Here is a 13128-nt window from a genome sequence, read left to right as displayed (position 1 = left end):
GTAACAGCAAACAATAAAATTGCTGTTCTGTGGAGCCTTAAAGAGTTAATTTGGATTTTAACAACCACGTTTCAGACACAGCTTTGGAACAACATAATATTTATGTGGTTAATATTTTTTTCCTTACATCCAAGCAAACACACACATTTGTCCTTCTAAAGATCGTGTCTGCCTTTTTATTGATTCTATCAGATTTTTTTTAATATTTAAAGTTAAGGTTTTTCCCATGTTTTCTTTCATTGCTTCAGTTAAGGATTAAGGTGCCAAGAATTTAATAGTAGTGGTCCAAAGTCCAGATCAAACAATGTTCTACCTTGACCACCACTACTGAAGAACATACATGCTTATTTTACACCAGCTGATTATATTTCTAACACTTCCCGTGAAACGTACATCACTACCTGTGCCTCGCATTACGACAAAAAGGATAACCTGATCACATACGGAGAAGTCCTTATTCTGTCCCCTTTTCCCATCACCCCCTCCTCAAGGTTTTTGATCTGGCTTGTCATTCATGGCCTAAAGCAACACGATTTTAGTGAAAAGTTAGTTTTTAAGGCAGCTTCTTTACAAATGGCAAAACCTACATGCTGATGAATATTGCTAAAGCAGTTTGGGTGACATGAAGCTGGGACGACCTGTGTTGCTCAGTGGTAGGGTTTGTTTGCTTACTATTAAAAGTGGTGCAGGGTATGCCTACATTCACATCACATGAGAGCATCTAATTATATATAACTCATGTACTGAACACAGCCTTAATGAAACATTAAAGCTGCACAAATAAACCAAAGATCTCCAGTCTTTTCAGCCCTGTTGTAAACATGGAAATAGACTCCTGCCTCCCACTTCTCTCATTAAATGGGTGGAATATAAGTGTTTATTAGACATTCTTTAAGCTATACAGGATGTCATATGTAATGCAGGAATGCAAATTTCCCATTTTCTCACTTATTGCTGAGGAACTCAGAATTTTTTGTTCCACATTCATGTTTTATTAACACACTTTATGAACTTTAAATGACGTATTTCCATAAAGCTATATATATCCAGTGGAAACAAAGAAAAAAATCCTAAAACATTCATATTTCAACAATGTTGAATTATGGAACTACTTCAAGAAAACTTGAGAGGAACCAACTAATGTATTTGTAATCCAGTTTATGAGAAAAGACAGGTCTTATTTTTAAATTTTAAAAACATTATTAATCAGTGGAAGGACTTTTTAAAAGTTGCTTTCAACTTCATTTCTCTTACATAGCTCCAACTTTGCAGAATCACTAAGTCATCTTTTCTCCAATTCTCCCCAAACTTGTAAAACTCTCTTGCTGTCAGTATTAGGGATGCTTCTTCTATTTTACTCAGGTACCTACGAACAGCCTCAGTCATTTGATATCTGGCAGCAGCAGACCAAAAGCAGAAACTCCTCCCTCTACTGTGCTGAGCAGAAAGAGCTATACCAAACCGTGTCATTAATAGTGCCAAATTTCTTCAGATTGATAAAAATCTTACTGGATACTTCAAAGTATCCGGACACATGATTTCCATAACAAGAATTTCCACGTTATAGCTTTTGATTTCTTGTCTGGTGGTTTCACAGATAATACATGTTAGTTCTGTGGCAAAGTTCCAATATCTGAAACAAAGCCTGTCCCATGTCCAAAAGAACACAACACAACAGCAATCTCTAAAGGCTGAAGACACAGATGCTGAAGAAAAGAACAAAGGATAATGTGGAATCTTTGTAGCTTTCTATTGCTTCTCTTCACTTGGTATTAGGTATTCAATACAGAATTCATTAACTTGGTCTTTGTAACTAGCTCAGCCAATCCTTTCTCTCCCCACTGCTCATCAGAAAGTATTTTAATACAATGTTCTACATTTCACAGGTGCAATGTGAATTGCACCTATCATCTATTTCCCAATCCTTTGAAAATTATCCCCCTGCTGAGACACAGTAAAGTAACTAAACAAACTTCTCCAAATGTACCAATACAAGCATGGTCAGAGAGTGCAAGTGTAAGCTTTCAATACACGATTATATGAAAAAATAATTAGCAGGTAAAACCGTGTGCATTATCACTGGGTCTGATGAGCACATTTAAACCAATTATGAACACAATTGTTCCATGAAGGAGAGAGCATCTCCTGTGGAATCTAGTCACATTAATTATTGTTTCAGAAAGATTATTTGCACGTAATATGAAACCCCAATTAGCTGTCTGCATGAGATTATCATCCTCAATTCAATTAGCTGAACACTGTCATCAGATTTGGAAAAGCCAGGTTGGATGATTTTATGTGTATGGTAAACAACAAGTCTTCCCCCCCAACAGCTAACTCTTAGAATGAAAACATTTTCAGTTTGAGGGTTTTTTTGGTTTTAGCTAATAACAATGTAATTTTAAAATGCAGAATGTAGATGCTCATCTATGTTCCTTTAAGCTCTGTAAAAACCTTGTCATCTTTGCATATTTACTGATGTGCTTTGTGTTTCTTCTCTTGTCAAGTGGGTATGATGCTCTCCTGCCTTGCAGGGACTTCTGAAGCTAAATTCATTAACATCTGAGATCTCCTGAGACGAGGCAGTACATCAAGGCCAAAGTTTTAAAGGGGAAATTAGAAAGGAACTAATTATAACTTTTTGCTACCAGTGGAAGCAATAGCTTCTGTTTAAAGTATCTTTGAAAGATTAAAAAAAAAAAACACGCAAGTGTTCTCTGTATTTCCACGCCTGGTACGGATCTGAGCATGGCTGCGTTAGAAAGCCGGACGCTACTGACAAGCAGTACTCACCACAGCGACATGATCCCAGTTCCTGCTGTACTAGCTCCAGTTTTGTTTGGCACTGGAAGCATCGGCGTCTACTCTTCTGTTTGGATCGACTGGTTTCTTCAGGCCTGTCATTACTGTCATCCAGTAGCCGTGGCCGTTTCACAGGGGAAGCCTCACTCTCCGACTGTGAATCTGTTGTGTTCACAACAAATATTTTAGGAAAAATATTAGAACTTCCTTGCTGAGGCATCCCTTCGGGCAGATTGAAGGTATATTGCTTTCAGCTGGGGTCACCACCAAGCAGCGTGATACTTCCCATCCTATTGCATATACACATTTTCTTAACAACCAAAATGAGCATCAAGTAAAGGACAAATTATCTTTGTTCCCTACAAGAACCCCTCCTGCTGGCAGTGCTGAATAGAAAATGAACTGATTAGCTTCCTTCCAGCCATGGCTGGGTCATATAGAAATACATGTAGAGTACACACAATTGCAGGCTTCATCTGCCATCTCATTTAGTTTCTCCTCTGAACATTCTTCCTTCTCCCTGCGCAAACTGAGGGAAGCTGCTGATGAAAAATAACTGAACTTGGGTTCGACCTATTTCCTCCCTGGGCAGGAGGGAGATTTTTAAGGCACAGCATGTAAACTGTATCTCTCATGACTGAAGGCGGCACGTGAAAGCACCATACTGTGCTTCCCTCTCTTTCCACATGGATAACAATTTAAATGTAAATTAGTATACACAAACAATGCAAACCCAAGCAAAATAAGCTCAATCTATACATGTATATGATAAGTCCAAAGTACTCAGCCATTTTTAAAGAAATAGAATACTATTTGCATTAATAACTTTATACATTTCAGCTTATAAGAAAATAGTCTGTGGAAAACCTTAAGAAGTTTAAGTTCAGGACAGTGTTACTTCAGGTAGTGTAGCTGATTTTTGGTGGGGGTTTTTTGTATTTTTTTTTTCCTCCCTTTTCTTTTAGAATGGAGAGTATGCTGACCAGGGCTCTACTGTAGCACATGAAATGCACGTTACTGACTGGAACGTGGGATGCCCAAACCTTATTTTTTGGCACATCAGAGACAGTGGGTTTTGGTAGATCTGCCGCTCTGCAATCTGAGACAGATCAGGCTAGAAAAGACATATTCCCTTTCCAAACCTGTGCATAGCAGAATCAGTTCTGTGTTTCTTTTTAATAGAAGCCGCAAATAAATTTAGTACAAACTGTACTAAAAATTAAATTGTTTGTGGTAGTCTTGCAAGGAGATTAACTGCTGAAAGCCATTACTGCAGCCAGCATTCTAGCGCAAGACAGAGATCAAGGAAAAAAAGCTTTAGTTCAGTTAAATCTATTTTGAAAGGACATTAATCCAACAAATAACAAATTAACTATATTTTTTTGGCAGGACGATAGCCTACTGAACATGTTTTTACCTTTATTTTAAGTTTCCATTGTGTGATGTCCTGTGTGTATGGAAAACATGTATACTTTGTGTTAGCTGTCCTGGATTAGCCAGGAAAAGATAACTGCCATGGCTAAAACATTGTCCCCATCCTTGTTATTTCAATGATTTTATCTGATCCACTGCTTATCAACATCAGGACTTTCCTTGAACAAATAGCTGATGAAGTCAGACTAGGAATACCTGCTCGCCTCTTCCTCTGGGGTTCTCTCTATTAACTTTCCCTGGTTCCTCACATGCAGGATAAACTAACCCACTTTTCTTACCTGTGTTTCAGACCTCGTCTCACAGTGTTTTTCCAGTTGTTGAACTCCAATATTACAGCTACTATGAATATACAACTTACCTCACTTGGGTTTACTTTATTTCTGTCATATTGCTTTTAAGGTATGCTGAAAATGTGCTTGTGTTTTCAACAAGTACAAAGTCCCCTCATCTCACATTTCATAGAAAAGTGAGCTGCCTTCTGCCCAGTGCACAGGTGATGTTTTTATTAAGCTGCAATAATTTTATCTGATGTGTGCCTTATTTTTGATCAATGTTGTAGATTACAACTTACACCTTATAAAATGCATCTATTAGGCCTAAACTAACATTCAGTGGGTAACACACTCCACCTCTGCATGCCTGGCTGTGCAGGAGCCTTGGCAAAGGAAAGAAAATAGTGCATAATGAAGTACTACAGTTACGGAACAACTAGTCCCGTCTTCAATTAAATCTCTGCAGAAGATGATCCAAGAGAAAGATCAGACAGAACAGACTGCAAAGATGCCGACTCACACTCCGAGGCAACAGTCACATCGCAGGGACACTTGCTTTCGGGGTGTCCCGAAGAGCAGGTTGGCCTTCAAGGTGTAGGGTGCACCCTTTGACACAGGGCTCGTGCCCTGCGAACAGGCTGACTCGGGCTTCAGTAGCAATCTGTCCCAGCCCACCTTGTTGCCAAAAATGGGGAAATACACGATTTGTTGATTCATTACTCGGAGAAACAGACACACTGCTATTTTGAAATAGCTACCTCCCACACATCTTTGCTTCTGGAAACATAAGTCATTCTGATATTTCTCAGAAGTGAATTTGGCATTCTGAATTAAGCCGATGGAAACAATAGCGGTCTGCTTATTATAAAGTCCAAATAAGGGATTCATGTGTATGAGTCAACCAGTGTCTAATCAGTTAATGAAGCCATGTGCCTTAATGAGAAAAATAGCTACCCCGAGTCAGGCTAGTAGTCCTATAATTAAAATATTTAATTATACATTTCCTGTTAATTGGTGATGACTAATTGAGTATTAACATAAGATGGTTAATATGACAAAAATGAAAATTTAGGTATCTCATTTTTTAAAATGTGTATCTTTCTGCCATAAATTAAAAAGTGTTAGCATTGAGGTAAACTCAGCCTGACTCTCAGGGCCGGTACCAGGTATCTGACCACTGACCGCACAGCGCCTTCAATGCACAGCACAAGCCAGTGCTCCTTACAAACCAGACCAACAGCACGTTTACGTCTTCTTATGGGCAAGTACACAGAGCAAGGAGAAAGCACAGATAACAAATCAGAGCTTTCAGATCAGTCCTGCATGCATTTCTTCCAGATCACGTTGCCCTCCACAACACTGACACAAGCAATGCAGGACGCAAAATGAATCTTCCGGAACCTGCAATCCTGCAACATTAAACTTCAGAGATCTGATAGCAAAAGGAAACCGTCATGCACAGCTTTACTACCTGGATTGCAGAAAAAAACCACCCTATGAACAGGGTGAAGTGCTGCAACTAGAGTCAAGAGTAAATTCTCAGTGTGAACTATTAAACAGTCAAAAATGGCTACAGAGAGTAGGATTCTTTGAGCCAGTGACTGGCTTTCCTTAGAAGGATGATTTGTGCCACAAGAATTACTTCTTGCTTTGCTTTTCAGAAACATTTTCCACACTCAACTTGCATTTTAGCATTACATCTAAACCAACAAATGCTGAGTCTAAGATAGAAAAAAAAAAAAAAGAGAGAAAAGAACACACTTTTCTTTTATCTGCAGATGTCAAGATCATAAAACTTTTCTGTAAAACTGAAAAACAACAACAATAGCAATGAGGCATCCCCAAAATTTCACCAAGAAATTGCTCAGCAGTGTACCTGCCATTGACACTCTCCCATTGCAATTTTAATTCAGAGTTAAGGAATAAGGATTCTTCTAATCTATATCTGATGACAGGGATTCTTCTAATTGTGGTGACTCTATTAATCTCCCACTTGAAATAAGAGAATGAAGAAATTCAGCTGAGCAAGACTGAAACCGGAGGCTTGACTGGAAACAACCAGCAGAGAAGTGTTCTTAAAAATCCTGTTATGTCTTGGACAGAAACTCACATTTGTTCCTTACTGTCACTGTTCTTATCTTCATTACTCATGTCCTCCCCTCAAAATTTTCCAAATAAATGGTGTAACGACTGTCAGAGCCGAATCCCACGCTCTTACTCTCCTGCCACGGAGGGGTTTGCAGGATGCACGCACATGGCTTCACAACAACCGTGATGGCTCCCTCATGGCATTTTGGGGAGGGGGTGGGAAGCTCTAAGCCCAGCAGCGACGTGGGCTGAGAAAATGTTAACAGGGAAGGAAGGAGAAAGGAAGAGATGGGAGAGTAGTAAGAGAAAGAGGAGCCCTCTTCTGCTGCCACTTGCTTCATGAATGAGAAGAACCTTTTTAATCTGTGATTTGATGACAGTGTTTGAGGCACTCAGGTTTTTTTTCTTTTCATAAAGAACCCATCCCACTGACAGAGTGACATCTCAGCTGCCTGGGCAAACACCACTAAGAGCAATAATTAATGAACCCTCAAACATTACTGCCATCTCCTCTGAAACTATTTTAAAAGGAGCTTGAGCTGTTAAAACCTCTGTCCACGAAGAAACTTGCACGATCACAGAAAATAACTACATAACAGGGATTAACTAAATTTTGAGCAATATCTTGTTGCTAGTTTCTAGGTTGGTTTTTGTGTTTTGTTTCGTTTTTCTTTTTCCTCCATTATTCCATTTTTAGATGAAGGATTACTTAATTCCCTGGCACGTTGACTGTGCATTAGAAATTTAATCTAGAGGAAACTGCCTCTTTACAAATCTTTCCCATCACATTTACCAGAATCATAATTTAAAATCATCTCCTCTACTTCAAATGAACCTAAATTAACACAGTTGTTCCAAAACCCATTTGCTTGTTGACTATTAATGAAGAGACAGAAATTTGAGATTAACATTTTATGAGCCAAGTTAGACAACCATGACCACCTCAGTCCCTGTCTGTTGCTCTACAACGCTGTGGAAACAGTTATTTTGCAATTCTGATACTTACATTGAGATCAACATCTCATCCCCTCACGCAATCAAGATTGCAGCTCAAAGCTCCATCAGAAACTTAAGCGAGCACCTCTTTGGGAGCACAAATTTCTTTTGTGAATTCACCTCAATTTTACTTAAAACACTACAGACAGGTGTCTCAAAAATTCTTACATAAACTCTTTGGTAACATTTAACCACACAATCTCTTTTCTAGTATCGCAGTGCACTTAGCATCACCATTTCACTGATTTTTTTTTTTTCCCCTCCACAGAGCTTAAAAGCAATTCTTAAAACTCATTTAACCTATACATGTGGAGTAGGGAGACTGCATAGGAATAGTCCCTATAGAACTCAAGTCTCGTCAGCCGCTTTGCCTCAGGAAGCTCCCTCTGAAATCACTTTGGAGACTAAAAATAAGCCCCAGAAATTGCATTACAGGGGTTATTATTTCTCATCAATTATCAAAACCATTCAACAGTAGTTTTTTCCCCACCCTAATGAGTAAAAACAACCAGCCAAACAACAACCAAAAATCCCCAACAACTTTTAGCCTGTTTTACATACGTAATGGAGAGTTGCTGCAAGACACTCCAATCGTGAAACATTATTGATGGGCTTCAAACTCTGCCAGCAAAGTTCACCTGCCCCCTTTGCAAACGAGATTAAGAAAAAGGCTCCCATTACAGACAGTGACTTATGGTGTTGTTGGTTTCTTGTTTTTAAATGAACATTAAAAAACAGTGAAAAAATGAAATTTAGCATGTATGTTGCTTTGAGCGTAAGCATGACTTAATTTCTCAAAAGTGACAGCTGGCACATGCTGCATGTGTTGTGAGGAAAGAAGAAGACAATCAAACTTGTGCAGTGGTAAGCACTTTGCTACCGTAGTGAGAAGTGGCATTTGTACAACATAAAGATGCTCACTTCAGAGCACCGCCGAACTTGTGTCTATGGCTACTGACAGCAGGTTTTACAGCGCACAAGTCCAGTGCTGCGCTTCAGCAAACATGCTGCCTCACAGCACGGGGCTGTGGCTGCGCCAACGCAGCCAACGCAACCTGGGGGCTCCAGCTGGCCCAAATCCAGACAACCTGAAACTCAGGCCAGGCGGGTCCCCCAGTCACCAGTCACCCGAGGGGCTGACAGCCACAGCTACGGGTCACTTCAAACAGGGACGCTGATTTGTTTCATGTCACGCTTGTACCCCCTCCAAATACTAAGCTGCCTGTTTTCATAAAACCTGCATGTGAGATTAGTGTGTTTAAGATCTTGATAACTTTGTGAAATCTGATTAAAAATAATCCAAGAGATTCAGAAGTTACTGCAGGACAAACTACGAGGGCCTTATTTCCTTAGGAAACCAGGCATCTGCCCTCCCCCCGCCCCCCCCCGCCCCTGGTGGTTGACGTGCATCAACCTAATTTGTGTTTCTTATCACCAAACTTCAAAAAAAATTAAACAGAGAGTTTTAATTTTTATGTGTGTGTGAATGAGTATTAATGCATTTATTACTGCTGGCATATGGTTTCAGGAAAACAGAATAATGTAGGAGCATAACCATACAGAATCACAGAATCACAGAGGTTGGAAGGGACCTTTTAAGATCATCTAGTCCAACCAATGAAAAAAAAAAAAAAAAAAAAAACACCACACACGCAACCCACACACACACCACCACACCACCCAACACTAATCCATATTCCCAAGCACTATGTCAACTCCTCTCTTGAATACCTCCAGGGATGGTGCCTCAACCACCTCCCTGGGCAGCCCATTCCAATGCCTGACAACCCTTTCAGTAAAGAAATATTTCCTAATATCTAACCTGAACTTCCCCTGGCGCAACTTGAGGCCATTGCCTCTTGTCCTATCATCTGTAACTTGGGAGAAGAGACCGACCCCCGCCTCTCTACAGCCTCCTTTCAGGTACTTGTAGAGAGCAATAAGGTCTCCCCTCAGTCTCCTCTTCCCCAGACTGAACAACCCCAGCTCCCTCAGCCTCTCTTCGTATACATAACCATATAATTTTGTTAACATGGCACTTACACATAAGAAAACACTTTCTTACTGTAGGGGAAACCTGACACTGGCACAGGTTGCCCAGGGGGGTTGTGGAGGCTGCATCCTCAGAGGTTCTCAAAACCTGACCAGACACGGTCCCCAGCCTGCTCTAGGTGACCCAGCCTGCTCTAAGCAAGGAGGTTGGAGCAGACAGTCTCCAGGGCACCTTCCACCCTCAACTATTCTGCAATTCTGAGATTCATGGATGGGAAAATAAAAAAAATAAAAAAAAATATGTAAAAAACCCAAACTAATTCCTTCCTACCTCTCACGTTATTTGTTTTCCTCTAAACCCATAGTATCATGCATCAAAAAGGAAGTCTCCTCTACTGCAATGTAACTTAACGAGGCTATTAACTACCGTCTCTAATGAAACGGAAGAGACTAATCTAGTGCCAGTAACCCAGATGAATGAAATGCAAGTTGAAAATTGTATGACAAAGAGAACTATGTAAGTGACTGCATGCATTTTAGCTAAGTTATAATTAGAAAAAGTGTGAAAATGCTTATCATCCTTTGTTGTAAATAAATTTCATAATTGCTAAATTAAGGGAAAAGCTAATTAGTTTTCATCTCGTATTTACACTCCCGTACTACATCTGTTTTATAGTTAAATTCTCGCATTACTCCCCTCTATACTCTCTGATGTCAGCATCTCTTTAGTTAAGTGTTCATTTATTTCTTAAACATTTTTACTTCCACACCCAATTGATTCAAACAAGTACATATTTAAATGTACTCAGGCGCCTGTAACTTTACAGTTCCTTTGATGGATTAACTTAGGGCATTTCAGTTAGTTGAAATGCTTTCTAAGGCAATGGCCACCCCTATTGCTGCTGACTGAAAGGACCTGGTTTATTTAGAAGACAGGGCGAATGGGGTTCCCTTTCCTGGATCACAGGCAGATCCAGGAAAGAACCCACAACAAGAGATGAGTTTGCAAAGAGAGAACCCCTTGGACAGTCCTGCCGAGCACCTGGCCTGGTGCTCGCTGCCCATCTCTTGCTACAAGGGTAAACAGCTGAAGAACCTGGTTAAAAACAGCTGCTGAGAGCAAAATCATACACAGATAGTGACTGCTGGTGTGTGCAGGCACGAGACTGAATTCCCGTTGTCTTGATTACTGGGGGCAATTTATGCAGTGTAGAAGCTTGATACTATTCTAAGGATGTTAAGGGAAGATGGTTTTCTTTTTTATTCTTTTTTTCTTGACAGCTGACAAATAGCATCTCAAGCCCCTCCTATATTCAGACTATTATAAAGAACAAACCTTGAAAAGGCCAGTAGAGAGAAAAGGCCACAACGCTACACTTACTAGTTTTTTAAAAACAAAAGCACAGGTGTCAATTTGAACTTATTTTCTCATTATTAAATTACATATTTTAGCAGCATATAGGTAGGGTTGGGAGAGGGACAAAGGCAGATTCTGGTGACAGTTAAAGCTGGAGAACACATGATATTGTAAAGTGGCCTAAATAATCAGAATAGGATTATTAAGTAAAGGAATAATGCACAAATACAGATAGCTAAATGGAACAAAAAAAAAGCTGTATCACAGGAATATACATGATGAAAAAGTTATGAAGGCAAACCATGAACATCCTGGCCATTCCACAGCACCTGAAGACTACTTACTACTATTCAAATATGTATATTTACATATATGAATATGTATGTGCAAACACGCACAAATACACTTATGCCGGTTCTGATAAAACGGGAAATTCAAAAGCATTCAGCAATGTCGTAGTTTTGTTTTTGCTGACTTTAATGAGCACCCTCTTATACTTTGTGAAATTCTCTAATATTGGATTAACAAGAAGAGATAATGCTATAAATATTGCATATCCGCTAGACAGCTGAAGAGTGCATAAATAAGCAGTGCTGCTCTGCTTCAAAATCCTAGTAGTATACTCCAGCTACGTCCTCATCAATCAGGTGGTGTACAGTATTCAGGACGGTAATTCTTCAAACTAATAGCCTAAAACCAGTTCTATATAGAAACTACTTGCTCTGTTATTTTTCATTCATACACTGAGTTTTTCTTAGTACACCCTTCCCCCCATTGGCGTAATGAGGGCTTTCCAAGGCTAAGACACAGATTCAGAAGAGGAATTGTAAAGAACTCTTGCCTGCTAGCGGTGAAAAAAATATATATTTGCAATATTTATCTTTCAAAAAACTTGTCATTAACTGTAGAACCTCAGTGATGCCATTAGCAACAGAAATCTTGCAATGAGAGACTATAATTCCAAGGACTGTAACTGATTAATGTTAAGGAAAAAAAACCTAAGAGCTCTTGTCTTTTTGATAAAAATTTTACTGAATGCATTAGGAGTAGATTCTGAAATGCACAGCTAATCTATCTTCAAAACCACCAGGTTTTGATTCAGTTAATTTAAAGCAAGCTTAAAAATCAGCTTGTATTTTGATTGTGTTACTTTTTCTAGCAATCTTTGTGGGGAAAAAAACCAACTGGCCCTGGTACAGAAGACAATTTCTGTACACCTGATTGCTGTCTACAACACACCAGAAGTCAGGCTGGTTTCCTGGGCAGTTGTTCTTGTTTTGAAAAGAGATATTTGGGAAGCACCTACACTAGCACGAACCAAAGACCAGAGGGAGAGACAGAATAGATGAATGAAACTCAGAGGATGCAACAGTATATGCGCTGTCTTGTATGCTACGTCCAAGCTCTTATTCAACCCTCTTTTGCCCCAAGATGTTGGTCTCATTAGATATTCCCTGAAGTTTATGTTGCAAAAGCTGTTGGAGCTGAAACAGAGAAGAGAGATAGCACGTTTGCCTGACAATTCAGTGAACATACAAATATTTATAAAACCCTCACTTTGTAGGAAGATCCAACTTTCCCCTGTGTATGCTCAATGGACTTAAGCATACTTTCAAGAGACTCTAAAATAACTTCAATATATTTACAATGTCCTTGTGAAATTAATTTCTAGATAGAAAATAGTGAAAACTTGTACTTAAAAAGCTGTCTGATGCTCACTGAAATCATCAGTCAGAATAGAGGCCTTCTCCAAGAGTCAGATGAAACCTTTGGGGGCACTGCCCTCACATCAGGAAGTACGGCGGTAACAGGATCATGGATTAGCTCCCTGTATGTTTGGTGTGTGTTAATTTAAGACAGTTTTTTTTTTAAATATATTTAAAAGCAAATATAAGTGGCTATGTGTTTTTAAATATATGTCAGCTAGTGCTGACAGCTCCATATATACTACATATATATACATATATGACAGCTCCATATATACTGTCAAAGGTCAGTTAACTGATTGCAAAGATCCTGATAGTTCAAAAAACTGATCATGGCATGAAACCACCAAAAAATATTCAAGGTTAAGCTGCTTCATTGTATAAGAATAAAATATTTACTTTTCTGTTTGAATGCATGCGAGGACAAATCCTTTGTCATAATTCTGTTAAGACTAATACAAACGTGGTCATACCTGAACTT

General features: G+C 39.3%; 1 protein-coding gene across 3 annotated transcripts in view; it reads right to left on the bottom strand.

Annotated features, from left to right (window-relative positions):
* The window catches only part of ZFAND3 (zinc finger AN1-type containing 3), a 149507-nt gene that overhangs the window by 22255 nt on the left and 114124 nt on the right, over positions 1–13128 (bottom strand). For all 3 annotated transcript variants that reach the window (XM_074165103.1, XM_074165111.1, XM_074165115.1), the window contains one exon: positions 2794–2964. In XM_074165103.1, the coding sequence (XP_074021204.1) occupies positions 2794–2964 (171 nt within the window). The remainder of the gene's footprint in view (positions 1–2793; positions 2965–13128) is intronic.

Source organism: Numenius arquata, chromosome 2 (genome assembly GCF_964106895.1).
Source record: "Numenius arquata chromosome 2, bNumArq3.hap1.1, whole genome shotgun sequence".
NCBI classification, from domain to species: Eukaryota; Metazoa; Chordata; class Aves; order Charadriiformes; family Scolopacidae; genus Numenius; species Numenius arquata.
Note: the sequence above shows the minus strand (reverse complement) of the source record. Positions and strands in the feature narration are given on the sequence as shown.